The sequence below is a fragment of the Capricornis sumatraensis genome, chromosome 9 (assembly GCF_032405125.1).
Source record: "Capricornis sumatraensis isolate serow.1 chromosome 9, serow.2, whole genome shotgun sequence".
Taxonomy (NCBI): Eukaryota; Metazoa; Chordata; class Mammalia; order Artiodactyla; family Bovidae; genus Capricornis; species Capricornis sumatraensis.
In genome coordinates, this window is record NC_091077.1 from 37,757,435 (window position 1) to 37,772,054 (window position 14,620).

The 14,620-nt window shown below is 40.3% G+C and overlaps 1 protein-coding gene across 1 annotated transcript in view; it reads left to right on the forward strand.

Moving 5' to 3' along the window:
• The window catches only part of FAF2 (Fas associated factor family member 2), a 68,045-nt gene that overhangs the window by 40,190 nt on the left and 13,235 nt on the right, over positions 1-14,620 (forward strand). The window contains exons 3-5 of the mRNA XM_068979756.1: positions 9,031-9,165; positions 10,710-10,786; positions 13,122-13,260. Coding sequence (XP_068835857.1) covers positions 9,031-9,165; positions 10,710-10,786; positions 13,122-13,260 — 351 coding nt within the window. The remainder of the gene's footprint in view (positions 1-9,030; positions 9,166-10,709; positions 10,787-13,121; positions 13,261-14,620) is intronic.

Consider the following 14,620-nt stretch of genomic DNA (forward strand, 5'->3'; position numbering starts at 1 on the left):
CAAAAAACAAGGATCATGGCGTCTGTTCCCATCACTTCATGGCAAATAGATGGGGAAACAGTGGAAACAGTGAGAGACTTTATTTTGGGGGCCTCCAGAATCACTGTAGATGGTGATTGCAGCCATGAAATTAAAAGACAGTTGCTCCTGGGAAGAAAAACTATGACCAACCTAGATAACATATTAAAAAGCAGAGAGATTACTTTCCCCACAAAGGTCCATCCAGTTAAAGCTATGGTTTTTCCAGTAGTCATGTGTGAATGTGAGAGTTGGACTATAAAGAACGCCAAAGAATTGATGCTTTTGAACTGTGGTGTTGGAGAAGACTCTTGTCCCTGGGATTACAAGGAGATCAAACCAGTCAACCAAGACTCTGATGCTGGGAAAGATTGAGGGCAGGAGGAGAAGGGGATGACAGAGAATGAGATGGCTGGATGGCATGATCGACTCCATGGACATGAGTCTGAGCAAACTCCAGGAGATTGTGAAGGACAGGGAAGCTGGTGTGCTGCAGTCCTTGGGGTTGCAAAGAGTCGGTTATGACTGAGCGACTGAAGAACAATAATATAGATGTGTATAAATGAATCACTTTGTTGTGCAGCAGAAATTGATCAATTATACTTCAATTTTTAAAGATCAATTAATAGAAGAAGAAAATTTAGCTGAAAAAGTTCAAACAAAGCCTAAGATTAAATATGAAAAAATCTGGCTCTGATCACTTCCCTACCACTGTCTCACAGTCCTACATTCCCAACATAGTAGTATTAACAATTTCTTTTGCTTTTTTCCCAGATATTTCTGTGCCTCTCTAGAAATATTTGTGTGTCAAAAGTGAAAAGTGAAAGTGTTCGTTGCTCAGTTGTGTCTCTTTGTGACCCCATAGATGAGCCTGCCTGGCTCCTCTGTCTGTGGAGTTCTCCAGGCAAGAATACTGGAGTGGGTAGCCATTCCATTCTCCAAGGGATCTTCCTGACCCAGGGATCAAACCTCGGTCTTCTGTATTACAATCAGATTCTTTATGTTTGAGCCATCAGGGAAGCCCCAAAATATGTATGTTGTTCTCCAGAGAGCTTTTATTTATATAGGCTGTATCTGTTTGTTTATTACCATGTTGCTCTGTTCAGTCACTCAGTTGTGTCCGACTCTTTTTGCGACACTATGGACTGCAGCACGCCAGACTTCCCTGTCCTTCATGATCTCCTGGAGCTTGCTCAAACTGATGTTCATCAAGTTGGTGATGCCATCCAGTCCTCTTATCCGCTGTCGTCCCGTCTCCAGTCTTCAATCTTTCCCAGCATCAGAGTCTTTTCTAAGAGTCTTCTGTTCAGGTGGCCAAAGTATTGGAGCTTCAGCATTAGTCCTTCCAATGAATATTCAGGGTTGACTTCCTTTAGGATTGACTAGTTTAACCTCCTTGCAGTCCAAGGGACTCTCAAGAGTCTTCTCCAACACCACAGTTCAAAATCATCAATTCTTTGGCACTCAGCCTTCTTTATTGTCAAACTATCACATCCATGCATGACTGCTGAAAAAACCATAGCTTTGACTATACGGATAGTTGTCAGCAAAGAATGTCTCTGCTTTTTAATAAGTTGTCTAGGTTGGTCATAGCTTTTCTTCCAAGGAGCAAGCGTCTTTTAATTTCATGGCTACAGTCACCATCTGCAGTGATTTTGAAGCCCAAGAAAATAAAGTCTATCATGGTTTCCGTTGTTTCCCCATCTATTTGCCATGAAGTGATAAGAACGGAGGCCATGATCCTCATTTTTTGAACGTTGAGTTTTAAGCCAACTTTTTCCCTCTCCTCTTTCACCTTCATCAAGAGGCTCTTTGGTCTTCTTTGCTTTCTGCTATAAGGGTGGTATCATCTGCATATCTGAGGTTATTGATATTTCTCCTGGCAATCTTAATTTCAGCTTGAGCTTCATCCAACCCAGCATTTCACTTGGTGTATTCTGCATATAAGTTAAATAAGCAGGATGACAATATACAACCTTGACGTACCCCTTTCCCAGTTTTCAACCAGTCCGTTGTTCCATGTCTGGTTCTAAGTGTTGTGTCTTGACCTGCATACAGATTTTTCAGGAGGCAGATAAGCTGATCTGGTATTCCCATCTCTTTAAAAATTTTCCACAGTTCGTTGTGATTCACAGTCCAAGGCTTTAGTGTAGTCAGTGAAGCAGAAATAGATGTTTTTCTGAAACTATTGCTTTGTCTGTGATCCACAGGATGTTGGCAATTTGATCTCTGGTTCCTCTGCCTTTTCTAACTCCAGCTTGAGCATCTGGAAATTCTTGGTTCACATACTGTTGAACCCTGGCTTGGAAAATTTTGAGCATTACTTTTGCTAGTGTAAGATGAATGCAGTTGTGTGGTAGTTTGAGCATTCTTTGGCATTGCCTTTCTTTGGGATTGAAATGAAAACTGACCTTTTCCAGTCCTGTGGCCACTGCTGAGTTTTCCAAATTTGCCGGCATATTAAGTACAGCACCTTAACAGCATCATCTTTTAGAATTTGAAATAGCTCAGCTGGAATTCCATCACCTCCATTAGTTTTTTGCTTAGTGATGCTTCATAAGGCCCACTTGACTTCACACTCCAGGATGTTTGGCTCTAGGTGAGTGATCACACCACCATGGTTATCTGGGTCATGAAGATCTTTTTTGTATAGTTCTTCCGTGTATTCTTGCCAGCTCTTCTTAATATCTTCTGCTTCTGTTAGGTCCTTGCCATTTCTGTCCTTTATTGTGCACGTGTTTGCATGAAATGTTCCCTTGGTATCTCTAGTTTTCTTGAAGACTTCTCCAGTCTTCTCTCGACTTCTCTAGTCATTGTGTTTTCGTCTGCGTCTTTGTATTGATCACTTAGGAAGGCTTTCTTATCCCTTCTTGCTATTCCGTGGAACTCTGCATTCAGATTTTCTCCTTTGCCTTTCACTTCTCTTCTTTCCCACATATTTGTAAGGCCTCCTCAGATAACCAATTTGCCTTTTTTGCATTTCTTTTTCTTGGGGATGGTTTTGATCACTGCCTCCTGTACACTGTTACAAACTACTATCCATAGTTCTTCAGGCACTCTATCAGGTCTAATACCTTGAATCCATCTGTCACTTCCACCATATAACCATAAGGTCATATCGGAATGGCCTGCTGGTTTTCCCTACTTCCTACAATTTAAGTCTGAATTTGGCAATAAAGGGTTTACAATCTGAGCCACAGTCAGCTCCTGTTTTTTGTTTTTTTTTTTTCTGACTGAATAGAGCTTCACCATCTTGGTCTTCAAAGAATATAATCAGTCTGGTGATGACCATCTCGTGATGTCCATGTGTAGAGTCATCTCTTGTGTTGTTGAAAGAGGCTGTTTACTATGACCAGAAAGCTTTGGCACAACTCTGTTAGCCTTTTCCCTGCTTCATTTTGTACCCGAAAGCCAAATTTGCCTGTTACTCCAGGTATCTCTTGACTTCCTACTTTTGCATTCTAGTCCCCTATGATAAAAAGAACATCCTTTTTTGGTGTTAGTTCTAGAAGGTCTTGTAGGTCCCCATAGAACCGTTTAGCTTCTTCTCCATTAGTGATTGTGGCATAGTCTTGGATTACTGTGATATTGAATGGTTTGCCTTGGAAACAGAGATCATTCTGTCGTTTTTGAGACTGCACCCAAATACTGCATTTCAGACTCTCTTGTTGACTATGAAGGCTACTCCATTTCTTCTAAGCAATTTTTGTCCACAGTTGTAAATGTAATGGTCATCTGAATTGCCCATTCCACTCCATTTTAGTTCACTGATTCCTAAAATAATGATGTTCACTCTTGCCATCTCCTGTTTGGCCACCTCAAATTTACCTTGATTCATGGACCTAACATTCCAGGTTCATATACAGTATTGTTCTTTATAGCATCGGACTTTACTTGCATCACCAGACACATCCACAACTGGGCATTGTTTCCACTTTGGCTCAGCCTTTTCATTCCTTCTGGAGCTATTTCTCTGCTCTTCTCCAGTAGCATATTGAGCGCCTACCGACCTGGGAAGTTCATCTTTCAGTTTCATATCTTTTTTCTTAGTTTAGTATTCATTTTTAAAATAATAAACTCATTGTATGTTAACATGAATGTTTGCAGATATTTTTGTCTGGCTGAGTAAAAAAAAAGCTGGATCTTCATATTCACTTCTGCTTTTAATCTTTTGTGATATATAGTTTTAGTTGAAGTATGTGAAGAACATCTGGCTTCACCCAGGTATGTAATTTTTAAGGGGCAGTATAATTTAGTAACATTAATTTCAGTACAGTTGCATTGTTGTACAACAATTAACCACTATCCATCTTTAAAACTTTTTCATCTTCCCAAACAAACTCTCTACCCACTAAATCAGTTATTTCCCATTACTGTCTCTGCCCAGCCTCTGGTAACCACAACTCTACTTTCTGCCACTATAAAACTAGACTATTCTAGATACATCATATAAGTGGAATCAAACAACGTTTGTCCTTTGGTATCTGACTTATTTCACTTGGTTATCCATGTCACAATATGTATCAGTTTTTTAACTGTCAAATAATATTCTTTGTATGAATATACCACGGTTATCTTTATCCATTCATCAGTTCATAGATATTTGGATTGTTTGCACTTTCAGTTTTTATTATTAATGTTTCAGTGGATATTAGTGTATAAGTTTTTGTGTGGGACATATGTTTTCATTTCTCTTGGGTATGTATCTAGGAGTAGAATTGCTGAATCATGTGATAACTCTAGGACTTTCCAGGTAGCTTAGTGATTTAAAGAAAAAAAAGAATCTGCCTTCCAATGCAGGAGACAGAGCAGACTCAGGTTCAATCCCTGGGTCAGGACGATCCCCTGGAGGAGGAAATGGCCACCCAACTCCAGTATTCTTGCCTGGAAAATCCCATAAACAGAGGAGCCTGGTGGGCTACAGTCCATGGGGTCTCAAAGAGTACCTTTTAAAGAACTGCCAGACTGCTTCCAGAGGTTACACTGTTTTATACCCCCTAGAATAGTGCATGATGGTTCCAGTTTTTCTACATCCTCACGTGCACAGGTGCTCAGTCACTAAGTTGTGTCCTCTTTTGTGACCCCGTGGACTGTAGCCCACTAGGCTCCTCTGTCATCTCATCCTCTGTCGGCCCCTTCTCCTCCTGCCCCCAATCCCTCCCAGCATCAGAGTCTTTTCCAATGAGTCAACTCTTCGCGTGAGGTGGCCAAAGTACTGGAGTTTCAGCTTTAGCATCATTCCTTCCAAAGAAATCCCAGGATTGATCTCCTTCAGAATGGACTGGTTGGATCTCCTTGCAGTCCAAGGGACTCTCAGGAGTCTTCTCCAACACCACAGTTCAAAAGCATCAATTCTTCGGCGCTCAGCCTTCTTCACAGTCCAACTCTCATATCCATACATGACCACAGGAAAAATCATAGCCTTGACTAGACGGACCTTAGTCAGCAAAGTAATGTCTCTGCTTTTGAATATACTATCTAGGTTGGTCATAACTTTTCTTCCAAGGAGTAAGCGTCTTTTAATGTCATGCCTGCAGTCACCATCTGCAGTGATTTTGGAGCCCCCCAAAATAAAGTCTGACACTGTTTCCACTGTTTCCCCATCTATTTCCCATGAAGTGATGAGACCGGATACCATGATCTTCGTTTTCTGAATGTTGAGCTTTAAGCCAGTTTTTTCACTCTCCTCTTTTACTTTAATCAAGAGGCTTTTTAGTTCCTCTTCACTTTCTGCCATAAGGGTAATGTCATCTGCATATCTGAGGTTATTGATCTTTCTCCCGGCAATCTTGATTCCAGCTTGTGTTTCTTCCAGTCCAGCGTTTCTCATGATGTACTCTGCATAGAAGTTAAATAAGCAGAGTGACAGTATACAGCCTTGACATACTCCTTTTCCTATTTGGAACCAGTCTGTTGTTCCATGTCCAGTTCTAACTGTTGCTTCCTGACCTGCATACAGGTTTCTCAAGAGGCAGGTCAGGTGGTCTGGTATTCCCATCTCTTTCAGAATTTTCTACAGTTTATTGTGATCCACACAGTCAAAGGTTTTGGCATAGTCAATAAAGCAGAAATAGATGTTTTTCTGGAACTTCCTTGCTTTTTCCATGATCCAGCGGATGTTGGTAATTTGATCTCTGGTTCCTCTGCCTTTTCTAACTCCACCTTGAACATCAGGGAGTTCACGGTTCACGTATTGCTGAAGCCTGGCTTGGAAAATTTTGAGCATTACTTTACTAACTTGTGAGATGAGTGCAATTGTGCGGTAGTTTGAGCATTCTTTTGCATTGCCTTTCTTTGGAATTGGAATGAAAACTGACCTTTACCAGTCCTGTGGGCACTGCTGAGTTTTTCAAATTTGCTGGCATATTGAGTGCAGCACTTTGACAGCATCATCTTTCAGGTTTTGAAACAGCTCCACTGGAATTCGACCACCTCCACTAGCTTTGTTCTTAGTGATGGTTTCTAAGGCCCACTTGACTTCACAGTCCAAGATGTCTGGCTCTAGATGAGTGATCACATCATCATGATTATCTGGGTCGTGAAGATCTTTTTTGTACAGTTCTTCCATGTATTCTTGCCACCTCTTCTTAATATCTTCTGCTTCTGTTAGGTCCAGACCATTTCTGTCCTTTATCGAGCCCGTCTTTGCATGAAATGTTCCCTTGGTGTCTCTTAATTTTCTTGAAGAGATCTCTAGTCTTTCCCATTCTGTTCTTTTCCTCTATTTCTTTGCATTTATCGCTGAAGAAGGCTTTCTTATCCCTCCTTGCTATTCTTTGGAACTCTGCATTCAGATGCTTATATCTTTCCTTTTCTCCTTTGCTTTTCACCTCTCTTCTCTTCACAGCTATTTGTAAGGCCTCCCCAGACAGCCATTTTGCTTTTTTGCATTTCTTTTCCACGGGGATGGTCTTGATCCCTGTCTCCTGTACAATGTCACGAACCTCCGGCCATAGTTCCATCAGGCACTGTGTCTGTCAGATCTAGTCCCTTAAATCTATTTCTCACTTCCACTGTATAATCATAAGGGATTTGATTTAGGTCATACCTGAATGGTATAGCGGTTTTCCCTACTTTCTTCCATTTAAATCTGAATTTGGCAATAAGGAGTTCATGATCTGAGCCACAGTCAGCTCCCGGTCTTGTTTTTGTTGACTGTATACAGCTTCTCCATCTTTGGCTACAAAGAATATAATCAATCTAATTTCGGTGTTGACCATCTGGTGATGTCCATGTGTAGAGTCTTCTCTTGTGTTGTTGGAAGAGGCTGTTTGCTATGACCAGTGCATTTTCTTGGCAAAACTCTATTAGTCTTTGCCCTGCTTCATTCCGCATTCCAAGGCCAAATTTTCCTGTGTTTTTCCAGGTGTTTCCTGACTTCCTGCTTTTCCATTCCAGGCCCCTATAATGAAAAGGACATCTTTTTTGGGTGTTAGTTCTAAAAGGTCTTGTAGGTCTTCATAAAACTGTTCAACTTCAGTTTCTTCAGTGTTACTGGTTGTGGCATAGACTTGGATAACTGTCATATTGAATGGTTTGCCTTGGAGAGAAACAGAGATCATTCTGTCGCTTTTGAGATCACATCCACGTACTGCATTTTGGACTCTTTTGTTGACCATGATGGCTACTCCATTTCTTCTGAGGGATTCCTGCCCGCAGTAGTAGATATAATGGTCATCTGAGTTAAATTCACCTATTCCAGTCCATTTTAGTTCACTGATTCCTAGAATGTTGATGTTCACCCTTGCCATCTCTTGTTTGACCACTTCCAATTTGCCTTGATTCATGGACCTAACATTCCAGGTTCCTATGCAGTATTGCTCTTTACAGCATCGGATCTTGCTTCTATCACCAGTCACATCCACAACTGGGTATTGTTTTTGCTTTGGCTCCATCCCTTCATTCTTTCTGGAGTTATTTCTCCACTGATCTCCTGTAGCATATTGGGCACCTAATGACCTGGGGTGTTCCTCTTTCGGTATCCTATCATTTTGCCTTTTCATACTGTTCATGGGGTTCTCAAGGCAAGAATACTTCTCCAGTGGACCACATTCTGTCAGACCTCTCCACCATGACCCACCCGTCTTGGGTTGCCCCGCAGGCATGGCTTGGTTTCATTGAGTTAGACAGGGCTGTGGTCCTAGTGTGATTAGATTGACTAGTTTTCTGTGAGTATGGTTTCAGTGTGTCTGCCCTCTGATGCCCTCTTGCAACACCTACCATCTTACTTGGGTTTCTCTTACCTTGGGTGTAGGGTGCGTAGCTCCACCATAAAATCCCATAGCAAAGATACTCTTACCAGGTGTGACGTTGATTACCTCCAGAAGCTGAAGGTGGAGATCAGATTTCCCTTTGGGTAAAGCCAACTTTTCTAACTATACTAGGACAAATATCCAGTTTCAGGGGCAGAGTTAGGAAAGGAATGAAACTTTTTTTTTTTTTTTTTTTACTGAATATCATCTTTGTGCCAGGAATTATATTAGAATTTTGTATGGTCATCTCGTTAAATTTTCAGATTAACCCTGAAAAGTATTGTTTATTTATTTTGCATGTGAGAAAACTGAGGCACATAAGCCAAGCAACTTTTCTCAGTGCTGGAGCTAGGATTCAGACCTAACTTCCTCTGCTCCAAAGCCAAGCTTTCCCTCAATACCAACCGATCAAGATGGCTCCATTGCGCAGTTCTGGGGGCACCAGACACAAACTGTGTCTACAGTTTGCGTTCTCTGTGGGTGGTTTTTCTTATGCTTGTACAGTGAAACACCTTGTAACCTGGCCACCCTAAATAGCGTATACCATCTGAATAAAAGCAGTGAGCTTCCAGACAGGTTCCTTGGACGCCTCTGTATATGAATTATGGAGCCATCACCACACATTGCCTCCCACCTTAGCAAGTTAAAAAAGGTTCATGAGTGTGTACTCCCTGGTGACCTATTTTGACACACCAGCAATAGTTGTCTCTTCTAGGTTGATATGAGCATCACTGAAGTGCTACTGTTTTTTTCTTCTCAGGCTGCTGTACAGGACAGATTGAACGAGCAAGAGGGTGTACCGAGTGTTTTCAACCCACCACCATCGCGACCCTTGCAAGTTAATACAGCTGACCACAGGATCTACAGCTATGTTGTCTCAAGACCACAACCAAGGGCAAGTTATTTCATAGCTGGAACCTCTCCCTTTTTTATTGTAAAAGTTCTCTTACTTGGTTATGTTGATCTCTGTATGATAGGAGCAAAAGGAATATTGAGAATATAAACCTGTTAGCTTGACCTAGCTCCTTGGTAGATTTATTGGGTTTATCATTTTTTTCTTGATTCCTTAGTGAACCAATGAAAGTAACTATTTTTTTCCCTGTTTCTATGCCAGTTACTTGAAGAGTTTTCTGTGCCTTGTTTTGTGTTTATGACACTTTGTCTACATGTATTTATGTGTCTAAAAATGTTTGCTGTGTGTTTAGTAGACCCTGCACTTTTAAATTAAAATGTTTACTGAATTCTTTGCTGTTTCATTTTGCTTAATTTTAAGCTACTTCTAGGGAAATACTTGGAAGTTCTGTGGGAGCCTTGGCCATATCTTTGAAATTAATCTCAGGGCTAGTAGTAGCAAGGAAGTGATTCAGTTATATTCAATTGGCATTTAAGAGTGTTTCAGGGTACTTGATATTTTGCTGTTGGGAATCTAGAGATGAATAAAGAAGCATTCTTCCCTCTTCAGATTATTCATAGTCAGATTAGAGAAGTCAGGTGTGTATACTCACAGTGAACTCCAGAGAACTTTTCGAGTTTCTGTTTCTTATTCTTAAGAGTTAACACTCACTTCTTACACTTGAATTTAAAATGTATTCCATCATTCCTTTTGCAGAGTACTTGGTAAAATTTAAAAAACAGAGTTTCTAAGTAGCTATTTTAGGGTATTTAACAGTAGAAGAGCACAGAATCTTAGAGGATTATATGATTCAAGGAGTAGTTCAAAAGAATTTCTGGCGGTCCAGTGCTTAGGATTCTGCACTTGACTGCATATGTGCCCAGTGTTACTCCAGTTTGTTTTGGGCTTGACTTTGTTTGAGACCCTAATGTCGACTAATAGAGTTCCAGAGCTCTAGAGTTCCCTGGCCATGGACACAAAGAGGATATCAGATTAACATAATATAATATATAATAAATGCTTTGTAAGCTATAGAGCCCTGTGTATTTATTAGTTAATAATAAGAGTAGCAATAATCAATATTGATAAAATAATTAACACTACTGTTGAGACTAGCAGGTATTTGGAGATTTGTAATTGTGATTAATACAATTATTCGTCACTTTTATACAGAGGTCCAAGGTAGTAATATTGGTTATCTTTCTTGTTATTTCTATATACTACATTTTAATGTGTTAACTCTAAAAATGAAAGAATGAATATTTATGATTTGGGGAGGAAAACTTGGAATTGAATTTGACAATTAATGTAAGTAGCTGCACAAAAAGTGTTCAAGCAGATTTAATATAAAAATTATGTTAGTATTAGATGAAATGAGGTCCTAAGTAGTTGGTTTTTTAAGAAAGATGAAGTGGTCCAGGAAAAGAGAACCATATGTGACAGAAGGAGAAATCACATAAAGGACAAAAAATAATGAAAATCTTATCTAGCAATTAAGGTATTATGGGTTGGGAGAATGATATCTAACTTTGTTTTTGGAATTTCAGGGGCTGCTTGGATGGGGTTATTACTTGATAATGCTTCCGTTCCGGTTTACCTATTATACAATACTTGATATATTTAGGTACGTACCTTTGTATCCATGTGTTTAGTAACAACAGGGTAGACTTTGGAGCAGAAACAGATCAGAATAAGGTTTATGCTCTTATAAATTTTGACTTGCCAGTTTATCATCATATTGAATACCTTTCCTAAAGTATTTCATATAGCATGAAAATATTTTCAGTTTTTCAAACGTAACAACAGATTTTACCATTTTCACAAATGAGTCTGCCTATATTTATTGTATCCTCCCTATCCCACCATGTTTTCCCCCTACATTCCTCAGTTAGTCTTCACACCCTTTCTGTTCCAACCTTTGTTACCTTTGCTAGCTTCACACTCCTTGTTAAGTTTCACCCGAATGCATCTTACAACTCATAATTCCAACAGATTGACTTGCTCTGAAATGACCCATTTTTCCCCAGATTCCTCCCATAACAGTTTCACTGTTCTAGACACCCCTTCTGTACATTTCCCTTTGTCTTGACAACCCATAGGTTGCTGGCACTATAACCCTTCCACGTGTGTGTACACCCTTGCTTCACACCTTCACTTTTCTTCTCACTTCCTTCTTTTACCGTTTGGAGAGCTCAGCACAAGAAGCTACAGAAAGACTGCAAAACGTCAGGGGACCCAAGGTGCACATCAGACTTGAGTGTCTGATCTAGAACTCAGTAATAGATGAATCCACACCTAATCTTTATGGAGAACTAGAATGTTTATGGGCATCCAAGCCAATAAATGTAGTCTTGTATGCATACAGCGCAACCTGTACCTGCCTCTGAATACAGGCTAATCTTTACCTTACTCTAGGGAACAGAGCCTGAAGGTATGGACCGACCAGCCTCAGAGGTGCATGTAAAAATCTTTAAAATCATTTGCTATATCTGTTGTTTTGGGTTTTTTTTAAGCTAATTGTCCTAAATTGTGTTGGCCATTGGACTGTTTTGTGATGAGAAAGAACAACAACAAAAGATAATTAAAACCTTTATCATTCATTCATAAAATTTGAAAACTTGGAGTAATAAGATAATCCTAAACTACTTGATTTCAGATAAAGTTATCAAAACATTAATCTTAAGGATTTCTAATCACTCCTCCACATACACAGCTTCTTTCTTTTGTTTTTAATTTGCTTTGGAATGTTTGTGTCAATGAGTTAGATTTGATTATTCAGGAGAAATTCCAAGTGACATTGTGTGTATATGGGGAATTTGTTAAGGGGATAAAGAACTGGCTTAGTATTTGCTAAGGAGAGTATCATAGTGTAGTTAGCTTTTCTATGCTGAATCAAGTATATGAATATTGTTCACTTCCTTGGGGAAAAATATGCATGGCATGTGTTACTAATTTTAATGCAACTGTATCATCCAAGCAACTTGTTTAATGTAATGTAGCACCTTGACTTATCAAGCCCCTGCTCCTTTGCCTTTTATGGAAACCCAAAGGATAAATAAATGGTATTGTACAAATGTGATAAGATGGCCTCTTCAGAAACAGATCTGCCATCTTTAAACTTAAGTAACTGCCAAGTCTTCAACTCTGCCAGGTGTTGTCTAGATCCATTTTATAACTTGCTCTATGGATGCTGTCAACCATAAATCACTGAGCAGAGTTTACTTGCCCCATTGATGAGCAAGTAAATCGTGACTGCAAGTTTGGATTTGAAGTTCTTGTCCATAATCCGAATAGTTTGGGAATGTGGATTCATAACTCAAAATTCCAGGAGAACAGAAAGGAAAGGGAGAGGCAGGTAGAACAACCAGAAAGAGACAGCCCTGTTCTATCTAGAACAGCACTATCTAACAGAACTTTCTGTGATGATGGAAATGTTGTGTATCTTCACTGTCTATTATGGAACCCATTAGCCACACATGGCTGTTGAGCACTTGAAATATGGCTGTTGTGAGTGATGAACTAAATTTTTTGATTGTATTGAATTAATTTTCTTGGTAATTTAGATAGCCATATGTGGCTCTTGGCTGCTGTTTCAGACGGTGCCATTACAAGAGTCTGAGGGCACAGCCTGACTCTTGACCTTTGTGGATATTGTGTCTTCCTTTCCCAGTTCTTTCAGTCCTAAATTTTTCTGCAAAAAGCACTTAATATTTGTTTACACCAGTGTTGAAATTTATAATCCTAGTAGTTTGCATTCTTCTTAAACAGGCAGTGGCACAGCTTGCTGCTTTGTGGCTTTGGAGCCAGACTGTATTCTCAGGTTTGATGGTCCACTCACAGGTGATTCACCTCCCCTTGCTGCCAAGCCTGTGGCTCTGTGTAGGAATCTTTACAAACTGGCCCACTCTGTGTGCACTACAGTAAGCCAATTCATGTGATATTTATTCCTTCCTCCCCAGGTTTGCTCTTCGTTTTATACGGCCTGACCCTCGCAGCCGGGTCACTGATCCCGTTGGGGACATTGTTTCATTTATGCACTCTTTTGAAGAGAAATATGGGAGGGCACACCCTGTCTTCTACCTGGGAACGTACAGCCAGGTCAGTGCCACAAACCATATAGATGCCAATTTATTGATATGGTTCTATCCTCAAAGGAAAGCATAGGCCAGCACTGATCATGTCATTCTTTTATTCAAAACCTTTAAATGACTTTTTATAGCTTATACACACACACACACACACACACACAAACAAGCCCTTTAGCTGGGCCCTCTTTGATCTAATCCCAACCTCTTTTGAGGTCTTTCCTGCATAACTTGTTTCCCTGTACCATGGGTTCCAGCTAAACAATCCGCTTAACACACTCTGTAACGCCCCACCTCTGTGCCTTTGCTTTTACTTTACTGTTTCCTCTATCTGGAATGCCTTCCTCACATTTTTGTTAACTGGAATCTTGCCCATCCTTCACCAGCTCGTGTCTCTCCCCTCTTGTACCTTTCCTGATTGCTGAACTCTACCCTGCCTACTTATAGACTAAAATAGTCTTGTATTTTCATAGTGTTTTTTTTTTTTAAATCTTATAGCAATTTCACAGTCTTCCTTATTTTATAGTTGTTTGTGTTCATGTCTTATCTCCTATACAAACTATAAGCTCCTTGTAGGCAAAGCCTAAGTCTTCTTGGATCCCTCACAGAACTGAATAAGGGCATAGACCATAGACTCAAGGCAGCCCATCTCATTTAACCCAAGCAACACACACCTTTGACTGTGTTTATCTCTCAGGGCGTGAAGATTAGTAGGAGTTCTGTGGGTATTGGGCATACCCCTACTTCACCAGAAACAAATGTAGAAGCAGCATGGTGGGCATGTGCCTAAGAGTGGTTCTGTTCTGCAGCCTCCAGGATTCCTGAATCTATCTGGAAAAGGAGAAAAATGCTGACTCTTGCTTCCTGTGTGATTCTGCCACATCTTTTTTTTCTCACTGGCTGCTCCCACTCCACTCAGTAAGCCTTAAGCACCTACTATATGCCACACGTTGTGCTCAATGCTAGAGATACATTTGTGAATGAGATGGGACCTCTCATACACCCTCTTTGCTGTGATCCTGAGGGTAGACCACTATTGGTCGTTCAGGAAATCTTAATTGAATTGTAATGTGTCCAGGAGTCTACAAATGAAAAAGCATACATAGGAATCTGGGACACTTGCCTTGTTTTTGAAGATCTTTTAAAACTCATGCTCTTTAAAATGCCCTTGGGTCCCTCATTTTCTCATCCGTTTGGCATGTGGCAAGGGATCCAGCTTATCTTCACAGTATTTATTATGCTGTAGCTGCTGCTACTGCTGCTAAGTCACTTCAGTCGTGTCTGACTCTGTGCGACCCCATAGACGGCAGCCCACCAGGCTCCCCCATCCCTGGGATTCTCCAGGCAAGAACACTGGAGTGGGTTGCCATTTC